The 18,583-nt window shown below is 37.0% G+C and overlaps 1 protein-coding gene across 1 annotated transcript; it reads right to left on the bottom strand.

The window, feature by feature from the left end:
* Positions 1 to 3,957: 3,957 nt before the first annotated feature.
* On the bottom strand, positions 3,958 to 16,595 carry LOC117381297 (hexokinase-2-like). Its single transcript, XM_033978235.2, has 11 exons — positions 16,493 to 16,595; positions 14,320 to 14,388; positions 11,663 to 11,825; positions 8,971 to 9,119; positions 8,570 to 8,689; positions 8,303 to 8,398; positions 8,120 to 8,219; positions 7,804 to 7,987; positions 7,193 to 7,348; positions 5,937 to 6,170; positions 3,958 to 5,216 (listed from the first exon to the last, which is right to left on the bottom strand). Exons 2-11 carry the CDS (start codon positions 14,386 to 14,388, stop codon positions 5,036 to 5,038), a joined length of 1,452 nt encoding a protein of 483 aa, XP_033834126.1. The 5' UTR covers positions 16,493 to 16,595; the 3' UTR covers positions 3,958 to 5,035.
* Positions 16,596 to 18,583: the final 1,988 nt, after the last annotated feature.

Here is an 18,583-nt window from a genome sequence, read left to right as displayed (position 1 = left end):
ATATATATATATATATATAATATTTATTTGTCTCAATATGATGAAAATACTATATAAAATTGTTATCTATTAAGACAAAATGTTGTGGTAGTCTTACAGTGATTTAAAACTACAGCTGCCATTTTGAAAAGAACATAATCAATAATACAATATTACTCCGGAGTACAGAATATTGCCTTAAATGAATGTTTAGAATCATGCCTGATGCTCCTTCCTACAGTTTGCCTTGAAAATCTGTATAATTTCTATACTAAATGGACCTCTCATTGAAATGCAGCTGAGGCTACAGCTGCACAGCCAGAGGTGTGAGTCTGGTTTAGCATAGGCCTGTAGTGAGGAGGTGCTAGATTTTACGTGGTCTTGAAAGGACAGACAGGTGTGGAGCTCATTCTCGTCCCCTGTGAAGGTCCACCACATCTGGAGATTTTGTAAAGTGATGTACGGTATTCAGACAAAGAGGAGGACAAGAGGAAACTGGAAATCCACAAATATTCAATCTGATTAGTTATAATGAAAATCCCACCCACCCAGACAGAGAAAGAACATGCATCCTGTGGGGCCTGGGAGTTGAACCTAGAACCTTCTTGCGGTGAGTACTGCAAGAGTACAGCGACTGCTTTCAGCTCTACTTTTTCTTCTTGTCACTATTTTAAAGTATCATTTTGAAATTGGTTAGTCAGGCAGTTTTATGTTTTGATGCATTTATTTTTCAATTCATATTGGCTGCTAAACTGGAGTACCGGTATTTAGATTTTTTTTTATTTTTTTTTTATGCAAATCAATAAATCCATGATTAAATTTAGACATTGCAAAGCACTTACATAAGGTTAATGCATCACATTTGAATAAAACGTCAACAACTTTTAATAACAGTGTTACATAGTAGCCATATTGATATTGATATAATATGTGTATGTATATTTTCTACAGCATTTTCTATATACAGTTTACATGAATGAATTAAATGCAACCAAATCTCAGTTTTGCCCGTGGACATCTGCGTCTTTAAGGGCCGTGGTGGTCACATGAATAAATGATAAGCTGTTGATTATTTTTATGCTGTTGGCTGTGGACACATTCAATGAAAATTCAAAATGGCTGCAGAGGTTTCAAAATAAAGCCGCAATGATGAAAATTTTCTTATATAAATAAATCAAAAAATATATAAAGAAATAAAAATAAAATGGGATGATTTTTTGTAGCATATTTTGTAGTTTCTCCCCCCTGTGATCACACTGTGTATTGAATTAAATGATTGATTTCCATTTGTTTGTTGATTTTTTTTGTAGCATATTTTGTAGTTTCTCCCCCCTGTGATCACACTGTGTATTGAATTAAATGATTGATTTCCATTTGTTTGTTAGAGTGTTTTAATCTGCCAAGTTTACTAAATATGGATATGCAACAAGGCGTAACATATATACTATAACATTATGTGTATGTGTGTGTGTGTGTGTGTGTGTGAGAGAGAGAGAGAGAAAGAGAGAGAGAGAAAGAGAGAGAGAGAGATGCAACTTCTGTTGATGAATAATTGTGATCTTGCATGGGTTAAAAATAGGCTGCAGGGGAGTCACATCAACTTGTAATAGCGGATTTTGAACACTAGGGCGAGAAATATCAGATAATGTATTCTAGAAGCATTAACAAGAACAAAGGCATGGATTTGAATAACTATTTTTGCCCTCAATACAGTATAATAGCATGTTATTAAAGTACATCGGCATCACAATGGTACTGCTTAATGCAGTTGACTATATATCACAAAATAATGCTATATTTATTCACATCATCACATTTTTTTTTTTTTTTAGATTTTCAGAATGAAAATATATAAATATAAGCTTTGGTTAAAAAGAGAGCCACCTACACAGAATATCCTATATTAAAGCAGCTATTTCATCTAAATCCCAAATCATATATTCATTATTTATGCATTTTCAGATTTCAGATTGCATTTGTAATTCCCATTTTAGCTGATATTCCTGGTGTATTTAGGGTTACATTTCATCCTGGTTTTATTGATGCATGGATGGAGCAGGTCTATCACCATGACAACGATGTCTTTCTCACAGATCAGCGTCATAAAAACACTAGTGTTTAAATAATGTGGCATAATGTGGCTTTATCAGGCAAGATACAGACTCATTTTGAACTCATACGCATCCATAATATATTGATTAATTATTGAACAATATGGGTTGGTAAAATGAACATGTTAAAAATGTAATTGTCTTTATATTATGATAAGGTTTGACAGTTTGGGTTCCATTTTTTTTTTTTTTTACACCAGATGCCCTTTCTGACAACTCATTCATTTGGTTATTTTCTCTGGGCTCATATGAGAATATTATAAATGAAAATATGTGTGTAAAAATATGCATAGAATTTATCTATTAAAAATGTTCATTAACTCATTAATGGTGGTTTTGATGTCATAATCCCAGGGGAACCAGAGACAATTTCCCCTATTGTTTACATTTTACCTTAATAAGAAATATCTAAAAGGAAAATTCACAAATGTCAAACCTGATCATTTATATTAGTAACTGTATCTAAGAGCAAAAATCTGAACTTTAACAATAATATTATTTGCTGACCCCATCTGTATTAAATATTATTGTCATATATAATGTTGTGATGTCATCTTAAAAGCACAATATGTCAGTATGTTCACGTTCAAGAAGACAGGGGCTTGTGTAACTGGTTCGCTATTTATGCAAGAAATATCCAAACTTGTGATCGACAAATGTTGAATCTGGCTCCACTAACTTGCCATATTTACCTTATGGCTTTTTAACTGATAACAGCTACGTTTTGAATAATGTGAACAATGACATCACTTGAAACTATAGTGAAAAAATATTTCCCTTGGACAGACAATTACAGAGATATGAACAATAAATCAGGTAATTGAGGTCAACAAATGGTCAATCTGAGAGGTAAACAGCGAATTCCACCATAGAATTCTTGTCCTCCAGCTCAATATTAAACTGTAGTGATTGTGAATGCAACATATTCACTATTAAAATGCATGATCAATTTATAATGTAAATGCAGTTGCAGCCTGCGTCCAGCAGGGGGCGTGTGCACGTGCCTCCTCCCCGCGCTCTCAGCCCGGGGCACGCGGTTCATGTGGAGACAGGCCTCGCGCACCTCCTCTGTGTTCTCACCACACTACTCCACTCTTTGTTTTCTTTCTTTGGGCTCATTTCTTATGTTCAGCACAAAACACGAATTTATTAAGTAGGGAGAGGGAAAGGATATTTTGACTTTAGGTTACTTCTTCTTGCAATGATCAAAAATGTGAAAAAGTAATATAATTATTTTTTGATCTAAATGAAAACGTGTTTTAAAACGACATAGTTTTATAGTATATACATCTTGTTAGTCCTGCCAATGTCCTAGTTGTAGAAATAGTAGTAGTTGTAGTTGTAGTTGTTGTTAGTTGTAGTTATAGTAGTAGTAATAGGTCTTGTATTCTTATAACAGCAGTAATAGTGGTAGTAGTAGTAGTACCCTAGTAGCAGTTATAATAGTAGAAATAGGCCATGGTGGTAGAAGTAATAGTAGGAGTAGGCCTAGTAACAGTATAGTAATAGTGGTAGTAGTTACAGTATTAATAAGTAGTATTAAGTCTAGTAGCAGTAGTAATAGTGGTAGTAGCAGTATAACTAATACTACCAGTAACACTAGCACTAGGTCTAGTAGTAGTAGTGGTGGTAGTAGTCCTAGAAATAGCAACACAGAGAGAGTTCTATTTCTTTAATGATAATATAACTAAACTGGATCTTAACCAGGACTAAACCAAGTCCACAGGTCGAAACCAGGAGTTAATAAAGGTGAGTAAAGCCTTTGCCAAATAGCTCAATTCAATTCAATGAACTATTATGCCAGTATTTAGCGCCATCTTGTGGTTTACGTGTAAAATTACGAAAAATGAAAAGCACGTGGTCACAGCAGGAGGAATTTGTCTTTAATTTCCTGTTTTTCCTCATTGCAGTTTCATTTAAAGACAAAACAGCATACACAGTTAGAAGGTAAAAAAAAATACAAAAATACACATTTTACTGGATGTGTATTTTTAATAAAAGTAAACGGTACTTCTTTTTATTTTTATTTTTATTAACTTAAAAATGTACCAACATCCATTTTCCGGGGCAAAGTCTGGGAGTCCCTGCTTAGACCGAGTCAGCAGTCTAAGCAGGGAGCAGATGTCCCTCACCCCAGACACGTCCTCCAGCTCCTCCGGTGGGATCCCAAGGCCTTCCCAGGCCAGCCGAGAGACATAGTCCCTCCAGCGTGTCCTGGGCCTTCCCCAGGGCCTCCTCCCGGGGGGGCCCAGAACACCTCCCTATGGAGGCATCCAGGAGGCATCCTAAAGAGATGCCCGAGCCACCTCAGCTGGCTCCTCTCGATGTGGAGGAACAGCGGGTCTATTCTGAGCTCCACCAGAGTGACCAAGCTCCTCACCCTGTCTCTAAGAGAGCGCCCAGCCACCCTGCAGAAGAAACCCATTTCGGCCACTTGTATCCACGATTTTGTCCTTTCGGTCCTTACCCAAAGCTCATGACCGTAGGTGAGGGTATGAACGTATTTACAGTCATATTTATAAATAATAAATAACAGCTGATCTGCCAAAATATTTCAATATTTGAATTTTTTTTTTAATAAATTAGGACAAAAGCAAAACAAAATCTTGTTTAAACCCAGACTAAATCATGTATCAATTTCTAAAACAGGACTAGACTGGAATAAATGAGAATAACTAAGTAACATCTCAATGAGAACCAGGACTAAGCTTTGACTAAATCAAGCCTAAACCACACTAAAATAGGACAAAATATTATGTAAACCTGAACTTTTTAAACATAAAATAATGTAATAAAGTAACTTTTATAGTGCTTTCTACTTTCACTGGGCACTGAAAGCTCTCTGATTCACACACACATTTACAAACACAGCAACTGGAGAAAAGATGGGTGTTGAGTGTCTTGCCCGAGGACACAATAACCACACCTCCCTGGTCAGCATTTGATCAATTCTCTTCCAGCTCGTCTTCATCACTGTCGTCGATCAGGTGAGACTGGGCGGCGATTCTCTGGGCCACAGCTGTTACCATGGCAGCTCCTTTTCCGCTGCCGTCCTCAGAAACTATGAATTTCAAGGTGCACTTAGGGGCCAGCTTATGGACCATAGACCGGAGCTCAGCACTAAAGCTACAGCAAAACACATAGAGGTTTGAAGATTATGGACACGACACAAAGAGAAAAACATGTCTAAATGAGGCCTGAATTGTGACTTACTAAATACTTAGCCAAGAGGAACAAAACAAGGGGACTAATCCAGGCAACTACACCTTAAGTGAATAAATACTGTGCCATGAATAACATGTTTAAACTAAGGTTAAAACAGGACAAAGCCAGTACGAAGTTGATACTTTGCAACTGATGCCATCAACATTCTCTGGGGGTGTAGCTAACCTGAGGCTCTTCTCTGTCTGAAGCTCTGTTACTCAAATCTGAGCTTTGTCATGCAATTTGATCATTGTTGGAACTACAACAAGTGAGCTGATTTTGTAGTATTAAACAAGTCTTTCTCAAATAACATTACAGTCACAAGCTACCTAGCATTAGTTTTGTTGAAAATCAAACACCTAAACAGGACCATGGATGCACGTATTAATCACAGGGTCCAGAAAATGTTTTGTTAAAAATTGTATCCAAGTCTAACCCGTGACATTCTATACTGGGACAAATTCAGGACTAAAAACTTCAAATGAATGCTGAAAACTAGAGACTAGAATCACACTTTTCATATTTCTATACTGTAATTTAGGACAAAATGTTCCCAACAATCTGCTTTATTAGTTTTATGAATTTAGTGATCATAGTCTGTTCTCATTGGTGTGTGTTTATAGAAGTGAATTGTTTACATACGTTGGATGCTTTTTGAAGACTGTCCCATCCACGCCCACAGTGGTATCGAGATGGTCCAAGCCTCGGTTGGTACAGATACGGTTAGCGACGGCCGCTAATGCCGCTGCACATAGCTGTGCCGAACGGGACGAGACAGTGTCACAAATCAAATGCACCGCTCTGAGGTCCGCTGTGCTCCACTGCAGGCCCAGGTCAGACAGGATGCGCTTGGTGTTTTCCTCTCCACTGCCCTCCCTGAGAGAGATGGGTGGGGTTAGACCAAGGATAGTGATGGAGTGGGCAAAAATCACGGTGTAAAGGCTGAGTTCTTCTCTCTAATGGAAAACACTTTGTTCCACTTTGTGATGGCATGTGGTAATACAAGAAGTGCTTCACTGTGCTTTTAAACTCCATACACCTTCACTTGAATCATTTGGATAATTTCAGCCCTGGAAATGCCAATTTCTACTAAACTAAAGGTAAACGTTAACTGTAAACTTGAAAACTACCACTTCATGACATCACAAGGTAGAACAGAGCATTTTAATCTTTTAGAAATGTACAGATTAATGATGAAGAGTTAGTCAAACATGCGAAAATGAAACAAAACAAAACTCCAGGTATGTTTTCGATAAGGTAACAACATTCCAAAATGTCTTAAAGCTCACAATGTCTCTGTGTCAATGTTGTCTAATATAGGACCTTTAAAGAACTAAATCAATCCAAGATTCACATTTATGAGAAAATCAGGACTGAAAGAGACTTAAACCTAGACCAAGATTTAACCCAGAACTAAATCTAGACTAGACCACGACTAATCCAGGACTAATCCAGGACTTAAACAGAACCAAACCAAGCCTCCATCAGGATTAACCCGGGATCAAACAAGGATCAAACCAGGAGTGAACCAAATCGATTCAACTTAGGTCAAATGAGGACTACTAGGACTATGTCAAAACAAGATAGAATTTAAAAATGGGACTTAACCAGGTCTTAGTGACAACTAAACCAGGATTTATTAACCAAAATTATCTTGGTAGGTTTTAAAGATTCATTCCTATGAATCCTACATATTCCTGCATATTGTTTAATACATAAAAGTCAATAAAACCATCCAATTTAAACCAGGATAATATAAACTTACAACCTAGTCCACATGACGTTTTGAACCCTTTGTTAATATGGAACAATACTGAATGACTAAAGCATCACATCTCGCCTTAACCAGCACTAAAAAAGAACTAAATCAGGACTAGACCAGGTCTCTCAATACTCACTGTTCTATCTCAGAGATGAACTTAGTGAGAAAGGCCCCTGAGGTTCGGAGCTTTTCTGAGACCTTTCCACTAAACAGAATTTTGTCCTCAGTCATTTTCACCAGCAGTAGGCGGACTATCTCACCCAGGTACATGCCACTGATCATCTTCTCAAATCTGAAAATGAACGAGATTTACACATTTCAGAACAAATTAGTGTAACAGCAAAAAACACATGATTGCAGACATTCTGGACTTTCTTTTCCCCTGACCGAGTGCCCAAGTTCAGTGACTCATTTTTATTACTGCTGCCTTAGCCAAGGACACAACAACCATAGTAAGTACATTTTTCATTCATTTTTTCCCATAGACGTTTAAAAGACGTTAAAAATGTAAATATTAAGAGTTGATGGAGACTGAGCAGCTATCTGAAGAAAATGGACAAAGTAAAATGAAACAGATTTTAAATAAAATTCTAGGTTACCTAGGGTTACCACAGCTTTCAAACTTAGATTTTTATCTTTCAGAAAGTCTATGCAAAAAATTAATTCTGTACCACCTGAGCCACTCGTCCATATAAGTGCAGTGCTTTGTTTGACAGCGTTTAATAACAGAATGGATTCCTTCCTTACATGTGGACTCCAGGGTTGATGGAGGAGCGATCCACTTCCAGGTCAAACTGGGTCTGAATGTCCCGCAGAGACCCGTCATCCCCAAAGCCGCCCCACTCAGTGTTTATGCACATCCTGCCACCCTCGCCTTCCACACGCTTCACGTTACACATCTCCTCCATGTAACAGGCATTTGTCCCCGTCCCTGTCCAAAAACAAGTGTCTCAAATTGTCCACACAGATACAATATGTGCAGGTGATGCGTATCTAAATGTCTGCAAATGGACATGCTGTATTGGAAGTATTAGTACTAGTAGTAACTGTAGCAGTATTTTACCTATAATCATGCCGATTTCGCAGCTCTGGTCACGGTATCCACAGCTCATCATTGTTCCCACGGTGTCATTCACCATGGCGACTGTGCCGATCTCATAATCCTGATGGAACAGATACACGTATTTACACTTGATCTAAACCTGGCTGTGACCTGAGTTCACAGACGGGTGAAGCAGAGGCTCACCCCTTGTCTGCGCACGGCCTCCTTCAGCAGCTGCACCACGTCTCGGCCTTCCACTCCAGAGCAGTTAAAGCCTTTGGTCCACCGGATTAGGATACTCTACATGCACACAAAGCAAATAATGTTCATGATATTGATGCAACACATATACAACACATATTATGGTCATATTAAGATCACTATTTAGCAATGAATGTGGCATGAATGTGGTGTGTGTAGGTGTTGATGGTAAATGTGTATGTGATGTATACATGTGTGTATGTCGTGTACCTTGTCGATCTCCTTCTGCTCACAGGGGAAGGAGAAGGTGAAACCCAGAGGCAGCACCTGCTCTTTGAGGCCCTGTTTCTCCAGGAAGGTCCCCAGACATGCTGCAATGTGGTCAAACAACTACAACACAGGAGATTATAAGTAAGGGCTCTATGAGAGAGCAGCAGCAGTAGCATCAGTACAGCCAGGCATGTCATAATCACACATTTTGAAGTCCGATATATATATTGCAACAGAAAATATAATCCTAAATGACAATATTGAACTTACTGTATGCAATTGAAATGACAGTAGTAGCACCAATAGTAGTAGTACTAGTAGTAGCAGTAGTAGTAGTAGTAGTAGTAGTAGCAGTAATAGTGGTCAAAGTAGTAGAAGTAGCATTAGATAGGTCGTAGTACCTGCTCTCCAGTTCCTGTCATAATTTCCTGGGGGATGGCACAGATCTCACTGTCCATCTTCAGCACAGACTTTTCATCCTCATTCACTCGAACATGAAGCACTCTGAAGTTAGTCCCACCCAAGTCCAAGGCCAGAAAATCCCCTTTTTCTGTTTGGTGATTCAAGAATAATAAATTATCAGGTTTGTACCACTTAACAAGCTTTCCACTGTGCTATACACATGTCATTATTTTTCATTCAGTCCTCATCCTCAGCATGAGGTACTTCTATAGTCACAACTCCAGAAAGGGATACCACCTTCAACCTCTAGGTAAGTGGAAAAAAGGTTCTACTAATTGAGCAGCTGTTGTAGAATGCATTGAAGTATCATCAGGTATTGTGACAGTACTGTCCATTCTTGGTCTACATCATTAGGAATGAACAGTACTGTCCATTCCTGACGATGTAGACCGAGATAATAAGGACTGAGCTGGCAGTGTGGGGCTGGCGCAGCACAGAAGTGCAATTTCTCAATCAGCTACCACAACTGCCCTAGTGCACATTAATTGAGTTGTGGCAGCTGTTGTCTGACCACAACAAGTCACATTCATACACTACCTTGTCTTTGGAATCTAGGTGGGTTTACAGCAGCAGCAGTAGTAGTAGAAGTAGTAGTAGTAGTAGTAGTAGTAGTAGTAGTAGCACTAGTTTGACGGAGACACATAAATGATAAAACAGGTGCACTGTTCATGGAAATGATACACTTTGAAAAATGACTCATGTTCTAATGTTGATTTGTTGAACTTAAAGTGCATGACTTCTAGTGTTTTGAATGTTCAGGACATCATTGCCCTGATGAAGATTAAAATGGTTAATGATAAGCAGAATGTGCTGTGAAGGAATGATGACTCGGGTAGACCACAGAAAAGGGAGTGCCGAAGGCCGAGCGGGAATGGTGCAAGTCAAAGCTCCAGATTCATTATGACATTTACAGATAAAAAATGTACATGTACAACCACAGTTTATGTAGAACAAGGGAGAGGTATTTTTCTGACATTATTGGAAGTTGTAGTAACAACTCCTGTGTCCTGTTTGCAACAGTAAAAACAAATTAACATTAACATTAACAAACCCTCCAGCTCGGCTTCCATTAGAACTACTTTCCATATTAATGATTTTGCTGTATTCTTTAATGGCAATGTTCAGGGCATTAAAATGCCACAACACAAATAACACCCCTCCAGCCTAGAGACTTAAAGCTGAGTCACTTTGCACCTGTAACTGACAAAACTCTCCAAGAGATTGTCACCAGTCAGAGTTCATCTACATGCTGCCTCGATGTGTTACCCACTAGATTTCTAAAGTCTGTGCTCAACAGTTTGCTATCATCACTCTCTTATATAGTTAGTACATAGTTAACATGTCACTTCAATCTGGAACATTCCCTTTGAAAACTGAGGTTATCAAGCCTGTCCTAAAGAAGAGCAGTCTTGATGGCACAACAGTTACCGACCCACTTCAAATCAGACACTTTGAGGCAGATCTGGGTGCTGCTTTTGACACTGGCAATCATGGGATGCTCTTATAAAATCTATATAACTGGGTGGGCATTTCTGGTATGGCACTAAACTGGTTCAAGTCCTTCGTAAAAGACAGGGAGTACTTTGTTGAAACTGAAAATTGCGTCTCAGATCACAGGGTCCTGACCTGTGGAGTGCCCTGAGGTCAATCCTGGGACCCCTGTTGTTCAATTTCTACATGCTGCCATTAGGCCCGTTAATAGACACCAATAATGTGTCCTACTGCAACTCTGCAGATGACACTCACTGCAGCAGGTGAATATGAACCAGTGGATTCACTCTGCCACTGCATCCAACAGATCAGTGTGTGGATGCAAAAGAACTTTCTCCTGCTAAACTCAGACAAGACTGAAGTCTTTGTCTTTCACAGAAACAAAGAGAAAGTGTCAAAACCTTCAAATCAGACTACAAATCTATGGATAATAATGGACCTGAACCTGAACTTGAACAATAACACCTGCAACTTTGTACTATCTAAATAACATTGCAAAAATCAAAGGTATACTATTTAAACCAAACTTGGAGAGACTTATCCATGCATTTGTCTCCAGAAGGTTAGACTACTGTAACGTCCTGCTCACTGGCCTCTCCAACCGAGCGTTAAGACAGGTGCAGTACCTTCAGAATACTGCTGCTTGGGTCTTGACTAGAACCAGGAAGTACAAGCACATACGTCCTGTGCTCAGGTCTCTGCACTGGCTCCTGTGGCTCAGAGTAGACTTGAAACCAACTCTACTTGTGTACAAGTCCGACATGTTAGTGCCATATGAACCATCATGCACTCTAAGGACTAAACATGGGGAATCAGTGTTTCAGTTTTATGCAGCTAAAACCTGGAACAGTTTTTCTGAAAATGTGAAAGAGGCCTCTGCTTTGGCTGTTTAAATCCAGGCTCAAAATGTTTCTGTTTAGCTGTGCATACGACTGAAAAGTTTTTATTCTGCATTCTTCTTCTTTTTTAATGTTAATTGCATGATGATTGCTTAGGTTTTGAGTTGTTTGTATTGTGATTTTAATTTCTTTCTTATTCTGCAAAGCACAGAATTACTGTGTATGAATTGTGCTTTACAAATAAACTTGCCTTTCCCAGTAGTACTAGCAGTAGTACTAGCAGTAGTAATAGCAGTGTTACCTGTCCCATCAGGCGTAGCTCTGACAAAGGTGGGCAGCATCTTGACCGGGGCCTTGTGGTGCGAGTGTCGGCCCAAACCTTTGATCATGTCCTGGGTCAAACGAGACGAAATGTCCTGCAGTGTCTTCTGAGAGAGACGGAAAGGCTCCAAGAAACGCTTCACCTGAATGAGACAAAAAGTTACATAGTGCACCTTTAAACTGGTTTGAATTCAAGGTTTGAACAATTTCAATATATTTGTTTTAAGTTTTTTATTCAAGCAGAAATATTCTAGTGGAGTAAGCACATTTCCTAAATCAACTGAATTTATATGTTTTGTTTTTTTGTGATGTGTCTTGTCATGGTCAAAAACACAAAAAATGTTGAATATTGTGACTGAGGTAATTTTAAATGAATATAGAGTCGATTACAGTTTAGGTTACATGCATATGATATATTGAGAGGATAAGAATGGATGATAGTATTTGGGGATGGCATGTATAAAACATGTGGAGACAGGAGACAACAGACAGGCGTGACGAAGGACACAGGTCTGAACCCAGCCTGAGCCAACAAGCCCCACTGGAAAAGTACTGACGCTCAAATACAGTACTACTAAAACACACATGCAGAATAAATGCAGTATTATAATTGTTTTTTTACGCTTTTAGACGCAACGTTCTGTATATGATCTGTCTGTCAGTAAGAACACTAGGATTATAAGTGACTAGTTTTAGGGCTTAACAGCCTATAAGAATAAAAAAGGACTGATGATTTAAACAGAGGTAATATTTGTGACACACTTCATACAAAGTATAAATGTACTGTAGGATTTAGAAAAAAAACCCCAACAACCTTGGTTTTGGTTTGAGGTTGAGATTTGTGATTAATTACAAACCCAAACGGATTTTTTTTTCAAATGTCAACTGGGCGGATAGGGGAAACAAGATTGCCACAGATTTTTATTTTTGCCACAGTACAATTTACAATACAAAATGTCAATCTCGTGTTCTGTACTAAGGAAATTTTTTTTTTTTTTTTTTTTTTTTTTTTTTTTCATAATATAGTGTAATTTAAATTACATCACAAGTATTCAGAAATTTGGAAAGTTCCAAGTTTGTCCTGAGTATTGATACTATAGTTTTAGCTACAGTCAATTCTGCAGCAAACATCCTTGGCTAATAAAACTACAACTGATGTTACAATTCATCAGGGACCATGCCCACTCTCTCACTCACCACAAAACGCTCCACCTGAATGAGGCAAAAAGTTACATCATCCACCAGAAATATTCCAGTGGAGTGAGCACATTTGCTAAATCAACTGAATTTATATGTTGTTTTTTATGACGTGTCCTGTCATGATCGAAAACACAAAATTTGTTGAATATTGATATTGTGAACATAAGGAGACAGGAGATAACAGACAGGCGTGACCAAGGACAGAGGTCCTAAACCAGCCTGAGCCAACAAGGCTGGAAAAGTACTGACGATCAAATACTACACTAAAACACATATGACACAGAATAAATGCAGTATTATAATTTTTTTTTTACACTTTTACACGTAATGTTTATATATATATATATATATATATATATATATATATATATATATATATATATATATATATATATATATATATATATATATATATATATATATATATATATATATATATATATATATATATATATATATATATATATATATATATATATATATATATATATATATATATAATCTGCCTGTTAGTAAGAGCATAGGATTATCAGTGATTAGTTTTAGAAATAAAAAAGGAATGACAATTTAAACAGAGGTAATATGGTAATACATTTATACCAAGAGAGTATCCCACAGTATTATTTGGCTATTGTTGTGTAATGTTGTTGTGTTGAAAATTGTGTCTTGAGCATGGCCAGATTTTATAAATGAATTAATGAAACTTACAGCAGAAAATGTGTTGAAACTTGTTGGTAAAGAAATTTTATGTACTTTATGCAATGAGGAGATGTGAACAAAACTGAACAAAACATTAAGCAAGAATTTAGCAACAATCCCTCGGTCAAAAAGGATTAAATCATCTGGAGTAAAGAGATATAGTAAAAGGTGTGTAGCAAGTTTAGTGGAATTGAATGACGACAGTTTGGGCACTGCCCTTGGAGTACAGAGCTTAAGATCTTGATTTGAGGTTTTCATTTTGTCAAAATATAATCAACATTTTAATTCAACACTGTTATCAGGATTAGTGTGTGAGGCGTTGAGCAGGTCTGAACAATTTTGTTAAAAAAAAAATCAAATGCAATTTGTGATGTACATTTTTAAATCAAGATTCAGAAGACTGAAATTTGACTGGTTAAACTAAGACAAGTATCATATACTTTTCAGAACCTGTTTGTAGAGGTCGAAACTACAGGGCTTGCAGATTGCTTTAATAAATTAAAACTGTGATTTGTTTACGATATTTTGTGTATTCCTAGTGTTCAGTTGAAATCTACACTTAGATCATCAGATCTAGTCAAAAATACCAAAACAAATTAACCTCTGCTATACCGTCTCATTATAATGATAAGTTTGTTAAATATGGGCATAAGGCAATTTGTGGGTTGTTACTGACAGAAGTGACAATAAAGCCCTCTTATATGGGATACTATGATTTATGTGTAAAGTCTGATTTACCTCTGTCTCGTCTTTACTCATTCTGTGATTTTTGCCGTTCTGGACGTTTCTCTGCACATCTGTGCTCATCTGAAAAAAAAAAGGCATTATGTCAATGAAATGCAATATTTAAACTACTACTGCTGCTAATACTATTACTACTAACTAGACCTGGTTTAGTCCTGTTTCAGTCCTGATTTAGTCTTACTTCAGATAGGTCTAGTTAAACCCTGGTTTCGTTCTCCTGTCACATATAATGTGACCTGAAGTGGGAGGAGTCGAGGGCACAGGTTTTTCAGGTAAATTGACCCTGAAATGTTATTCCAGTTTCCTAAAAGTTTTCCCTATTCATGGCTTTCAGCTTATTGTTTATAGGTGACATTTTGAGGAATTTAAAGTGCAGTGTTACATGTTTTTCTTAATATTTATTGGTTTGATGGGATAGTACATGTAGTAAATATTTATCAAAGTTTTACATCAGTTAAGTGGTAGTTTGAAGAAAAAAATTCAGAAGAAAAGTACAAAAATACAGGAAATAGCATCTCTGCCTGTGTCCAACCAAGAAGTCAAATTATTTTAATCAAAATTACAAAATAAAGAATAAGGTGGTGTAAAGTAATTTCGTGAGGGAGAAAATGATATGAAGAACTGGTTTATTGATATTAGCACTAACTTTGACCAAATCTGAAACTGAAAGTGTTCAAATCTAAATATTTCTGTAGCTCTGAGGTCACGAGGATCACACGAGGATTTGTCAATAACTTGTGACTTTGTTTTTTAGTTCCACATTTTAGACAAACCATCTTAACTTAGTACGCCAAGGTACAAGTTCACTGATATAGCTGTGGTAGGAGTATTAATAGCAAGTTCCTTATTAAGCGTATTACAAATTTCTGTTACAAGTTTCTGAATGTGTGAGTTATACCAGTAGTGATAGCCTAACCCTGGAATGTAAGTGGTAATTTTAAGAGTAATAGTTGTATAGGTAAAACTAGGCTAGTAGAAGTTGCTTGATAAGTGTTAGAGTGCATTTCGAAATACCAGATTGTTTAGTCATTACATATCTTACAACAATACCTCATGGCATTTGTTATATACAGGTTTTAGATTTGGCCTGGCTGCAATCAAAGAAATATAGCCTACTTATTTTATTCTCAACACGCCCAAAACAAATGACAAATCTCACCAAATAGCAACAAAGAATTAGTTTAGACATGCCCAGATGAGCGGAGAAAGTCGACAATATACTATTTAAGCAGTTTAAGTTGAATTTTGAATAAATTAATAAAGAAAATGGAACAGATTTTTCATGAATCGCTTGCGTTCACATGACCTCACAACATATAGTTTAAAATGGAGCTGGAGGTCAGGTCAGAATTCTGTGGGAGAATTTGCTGTTTAACTGTCAGATTGCAGATTTGTTAACTTGGTTTATGGTTAGTGTCTCTAATTACTGGGCCTATCCAGATGAAACAAAAACTGGCAAAAAGTTGTAGGTCTTCTGTCAACTTAAACTAAATTTGTGGGCTATACAATAATGATAAGATTCCGCATTTGTGAATCATACGTTTGGACATTTCTTTCCAAAACAGTGAATTTGCTTTAATACTTCCCTTGTCCATGATTATGATCCACACAGGAAAACTACTGTGTTTCAGCATTTTTGCCCTCAACCAAATTCGATAATCACAAAACAATTTACAGGACTGCAAACTATTCACTTTTAGTTTGAATGTTTTTATTATTAATAACAGGTAGCCTATTTCCATTGAAAACGCATAGCCTACTTTCGATTTAAAAAAAAATATATATATATAGGTGCGCTGGTAAATACAGTGTGGATCTAAACATGAGCCTGAAACTACAGAAACAAACCAAACCTGTTGGTTCACGAGCGCACGCCACAGAAGGATGTGCGTAAAGTATGTCAAAACTTCACTTCACTCATCATTTAAGGGAGCGTATGAGGCATCTCCAAGAGTCAGAATAAATAAATAGGTAAAAATAATAATAGTAATATAGTAGTTTAGCAAAAATAACTTTACTTCACAGACAGTATTAGTTCAATCAAAAATATTTAACCTAAACTCGTGAATTTGAAGTTTTTTTTCTTTCTACTCAACGCTTTCTCAAATCTATCCCTACTCGCTGTCGCTGTTCTACTATTTCAACAGTTAATAATAAAATACTTTACCTTGTAGTCGTGAGCTTGCTCCGTTCAGCGTGTCTCTTCCTTGATGCTCACCGGCTCTGTTATTTTGAAAATAGGTTCACGCCCAATTGATCAAGACACAGAGCAGGAGGACACGCGCACACAGAGGCGGGATAGTCTTTAAATGCGCCTTTACGCACGGGCCGGTTCGCTTTACGCACGGGCCGGTTCGCTTTACGCAACAGACGAAACAGTGTCAAAGTGGTGAATCCGTCCAGTATTTCTATGCCAGCACTATGTATGAAAGAATTCCCGTGATTTGACCCTGTAGCAGTAGTTCGTGCATTGCAAAAGTGAAAGTACAAAAGTATAAGACCCATGCTATAACTATACTTACTCAAAATGTCATGTATTTTTGATCTTAATGGCAAACAATAATGTACTCCGACCATACCCTTGCAGTTAAGTAGGCTTAGTAGCTAACATTAGTTTATTTTATTTTTTAAATCAAAGACGTCCGGTATTTTGTGGTTGATGAGGCATTGGCCAACTACACAAGGAAATCCCTCAAATAACAAAGTTTTAGTTTCAAATGTGGTGATCAGGTTCATGCAGTTAAAGTAATGTCAGAAAATTAAAAGCCAAAGTTAAATCAACTGGACAAATTGTGGAGTGAAGACGTTTCACTGCTCATCCAAGTCTCTTCTTCAGCTCTGGTCAGATTACTGATGGACACTGCCTTATATATATCTGAAGGGAGGAGCTAACTGCACTGAAACTGTAAACAGCTATTGTTTACAGTTTCAGCCTTAGTGGCCTACATTCAACCTTCAATGGCCCTACTGGCTGGTGCTCTTTGTTTGTTTGCTTTGGGTCTGAGGATGGAGTTATAAATTGGGGACAGGTGATGTCTAAGGCCCCCATTCCTGTTCAAGGAAGGATTGTCTTTCCTAACAAAAATAGCTTCTTTAACTCCCCTCTCAAACCATTTCTTTTCTCTGACGCATCTGTACCTCAGAAGACGCTTGGATGAGCAGTGAAACGTCATTACTACAACGATTTGTCCAGTTGACAAATCTAACTTTGGCTTTTACTATGGATCAGACCTGGACGTCTGAGGGATTACGCAGACATAATGTCAGAAAAAGCCAAGTCCAATCGTCCAAAACCAGTGCGGTGATTATAAGTGCATTTGACAGGTTATTTTTGTTAAGACATAATTATCATCATTATATTTAAGATTTTAAAAAATCTTGCCTTGTTTTTTTTCAAATTTTCTGATTTTTTGGAAGAACCGTTACTTACATGGTAAAACAAACAAACAAACAAACAAACAAACAAACAAACCAAAAAATATGCAGGTGTACAGTATTTTAATATTACAAGTTTTATTTTTACGATCCACTACTGTTGATTTTATGGCTTCTATACTGTTAAAGGCCATGCAACAATTCATTGCAACAATTCACCACATTTATCAATTTGACTGCAGGACATGAACATATTTGAATGCACATTACAATATGTTTGATAATGTGTTAGTCATTCGATTTAATCCTCTGAACACGTCACATACAACGTCTTGTTTCACTTCTGTAAGTCTCACTTCTGTAAGTCTCACTTATAACATTTACATAATGTATTCCCTTCCCTCTGTCATGAGACAAAAAAACATGCTCAAACACACGTGCTCCAAGAGAATAAATAGTGTACTATACTGTAAATTCAAACTTGAGAACCCTGCCCATACTTTTGGGACCTTGTGTAATGTACTGTAATCAACAGTTTAAAACGGTTAATTACTGTTGAAAATGTGTGTATTTTTATGGTAATTTCTTACAGTGTAGCATGTTAACACAGGTCAAAACAACTTATGACACAACACTTATGACTAGACTAATAATAAAGGGTGGCACCTTAATTTTGTTAAATGAATGTTTAAACTAACAGCGTAAATTGTCCCTGCTTTTTGGATAGAATTTTGGTGTTGATGACCTTGGTAAAGAGATTGTTTCAAAACTCTCCACTTTTTTTCCTCACTATCAATTAACTGATTTAAAACTATGATACATATATCACCAAACCAAAAATCATATGTACCTTCACATTCTGTGTTAAAATAATATGACAATA

The sequence above is a fragment of the Periophthalmus magnuspinnatus genome, chromosome 14, assembly GCF_009829125.3.
Source record: "Periophthalmus magnuspinnatus isolate fPerMag1 chromosome 14, fPerMag1.2.pri, whole genome shotgun sequence".
Classification (NCBI taxonomy): Eukaryota; Metazoa; Chordata; class Actinopteri; order Gobiiformes; family Gobiidae; genus Periophthalmus; species Periophthalmus magnuspinnatus.
Note: the sequence above shows the minus strand (reverse complement) of the source record. Positions and strands in the feature narration are given on the sequence as shown.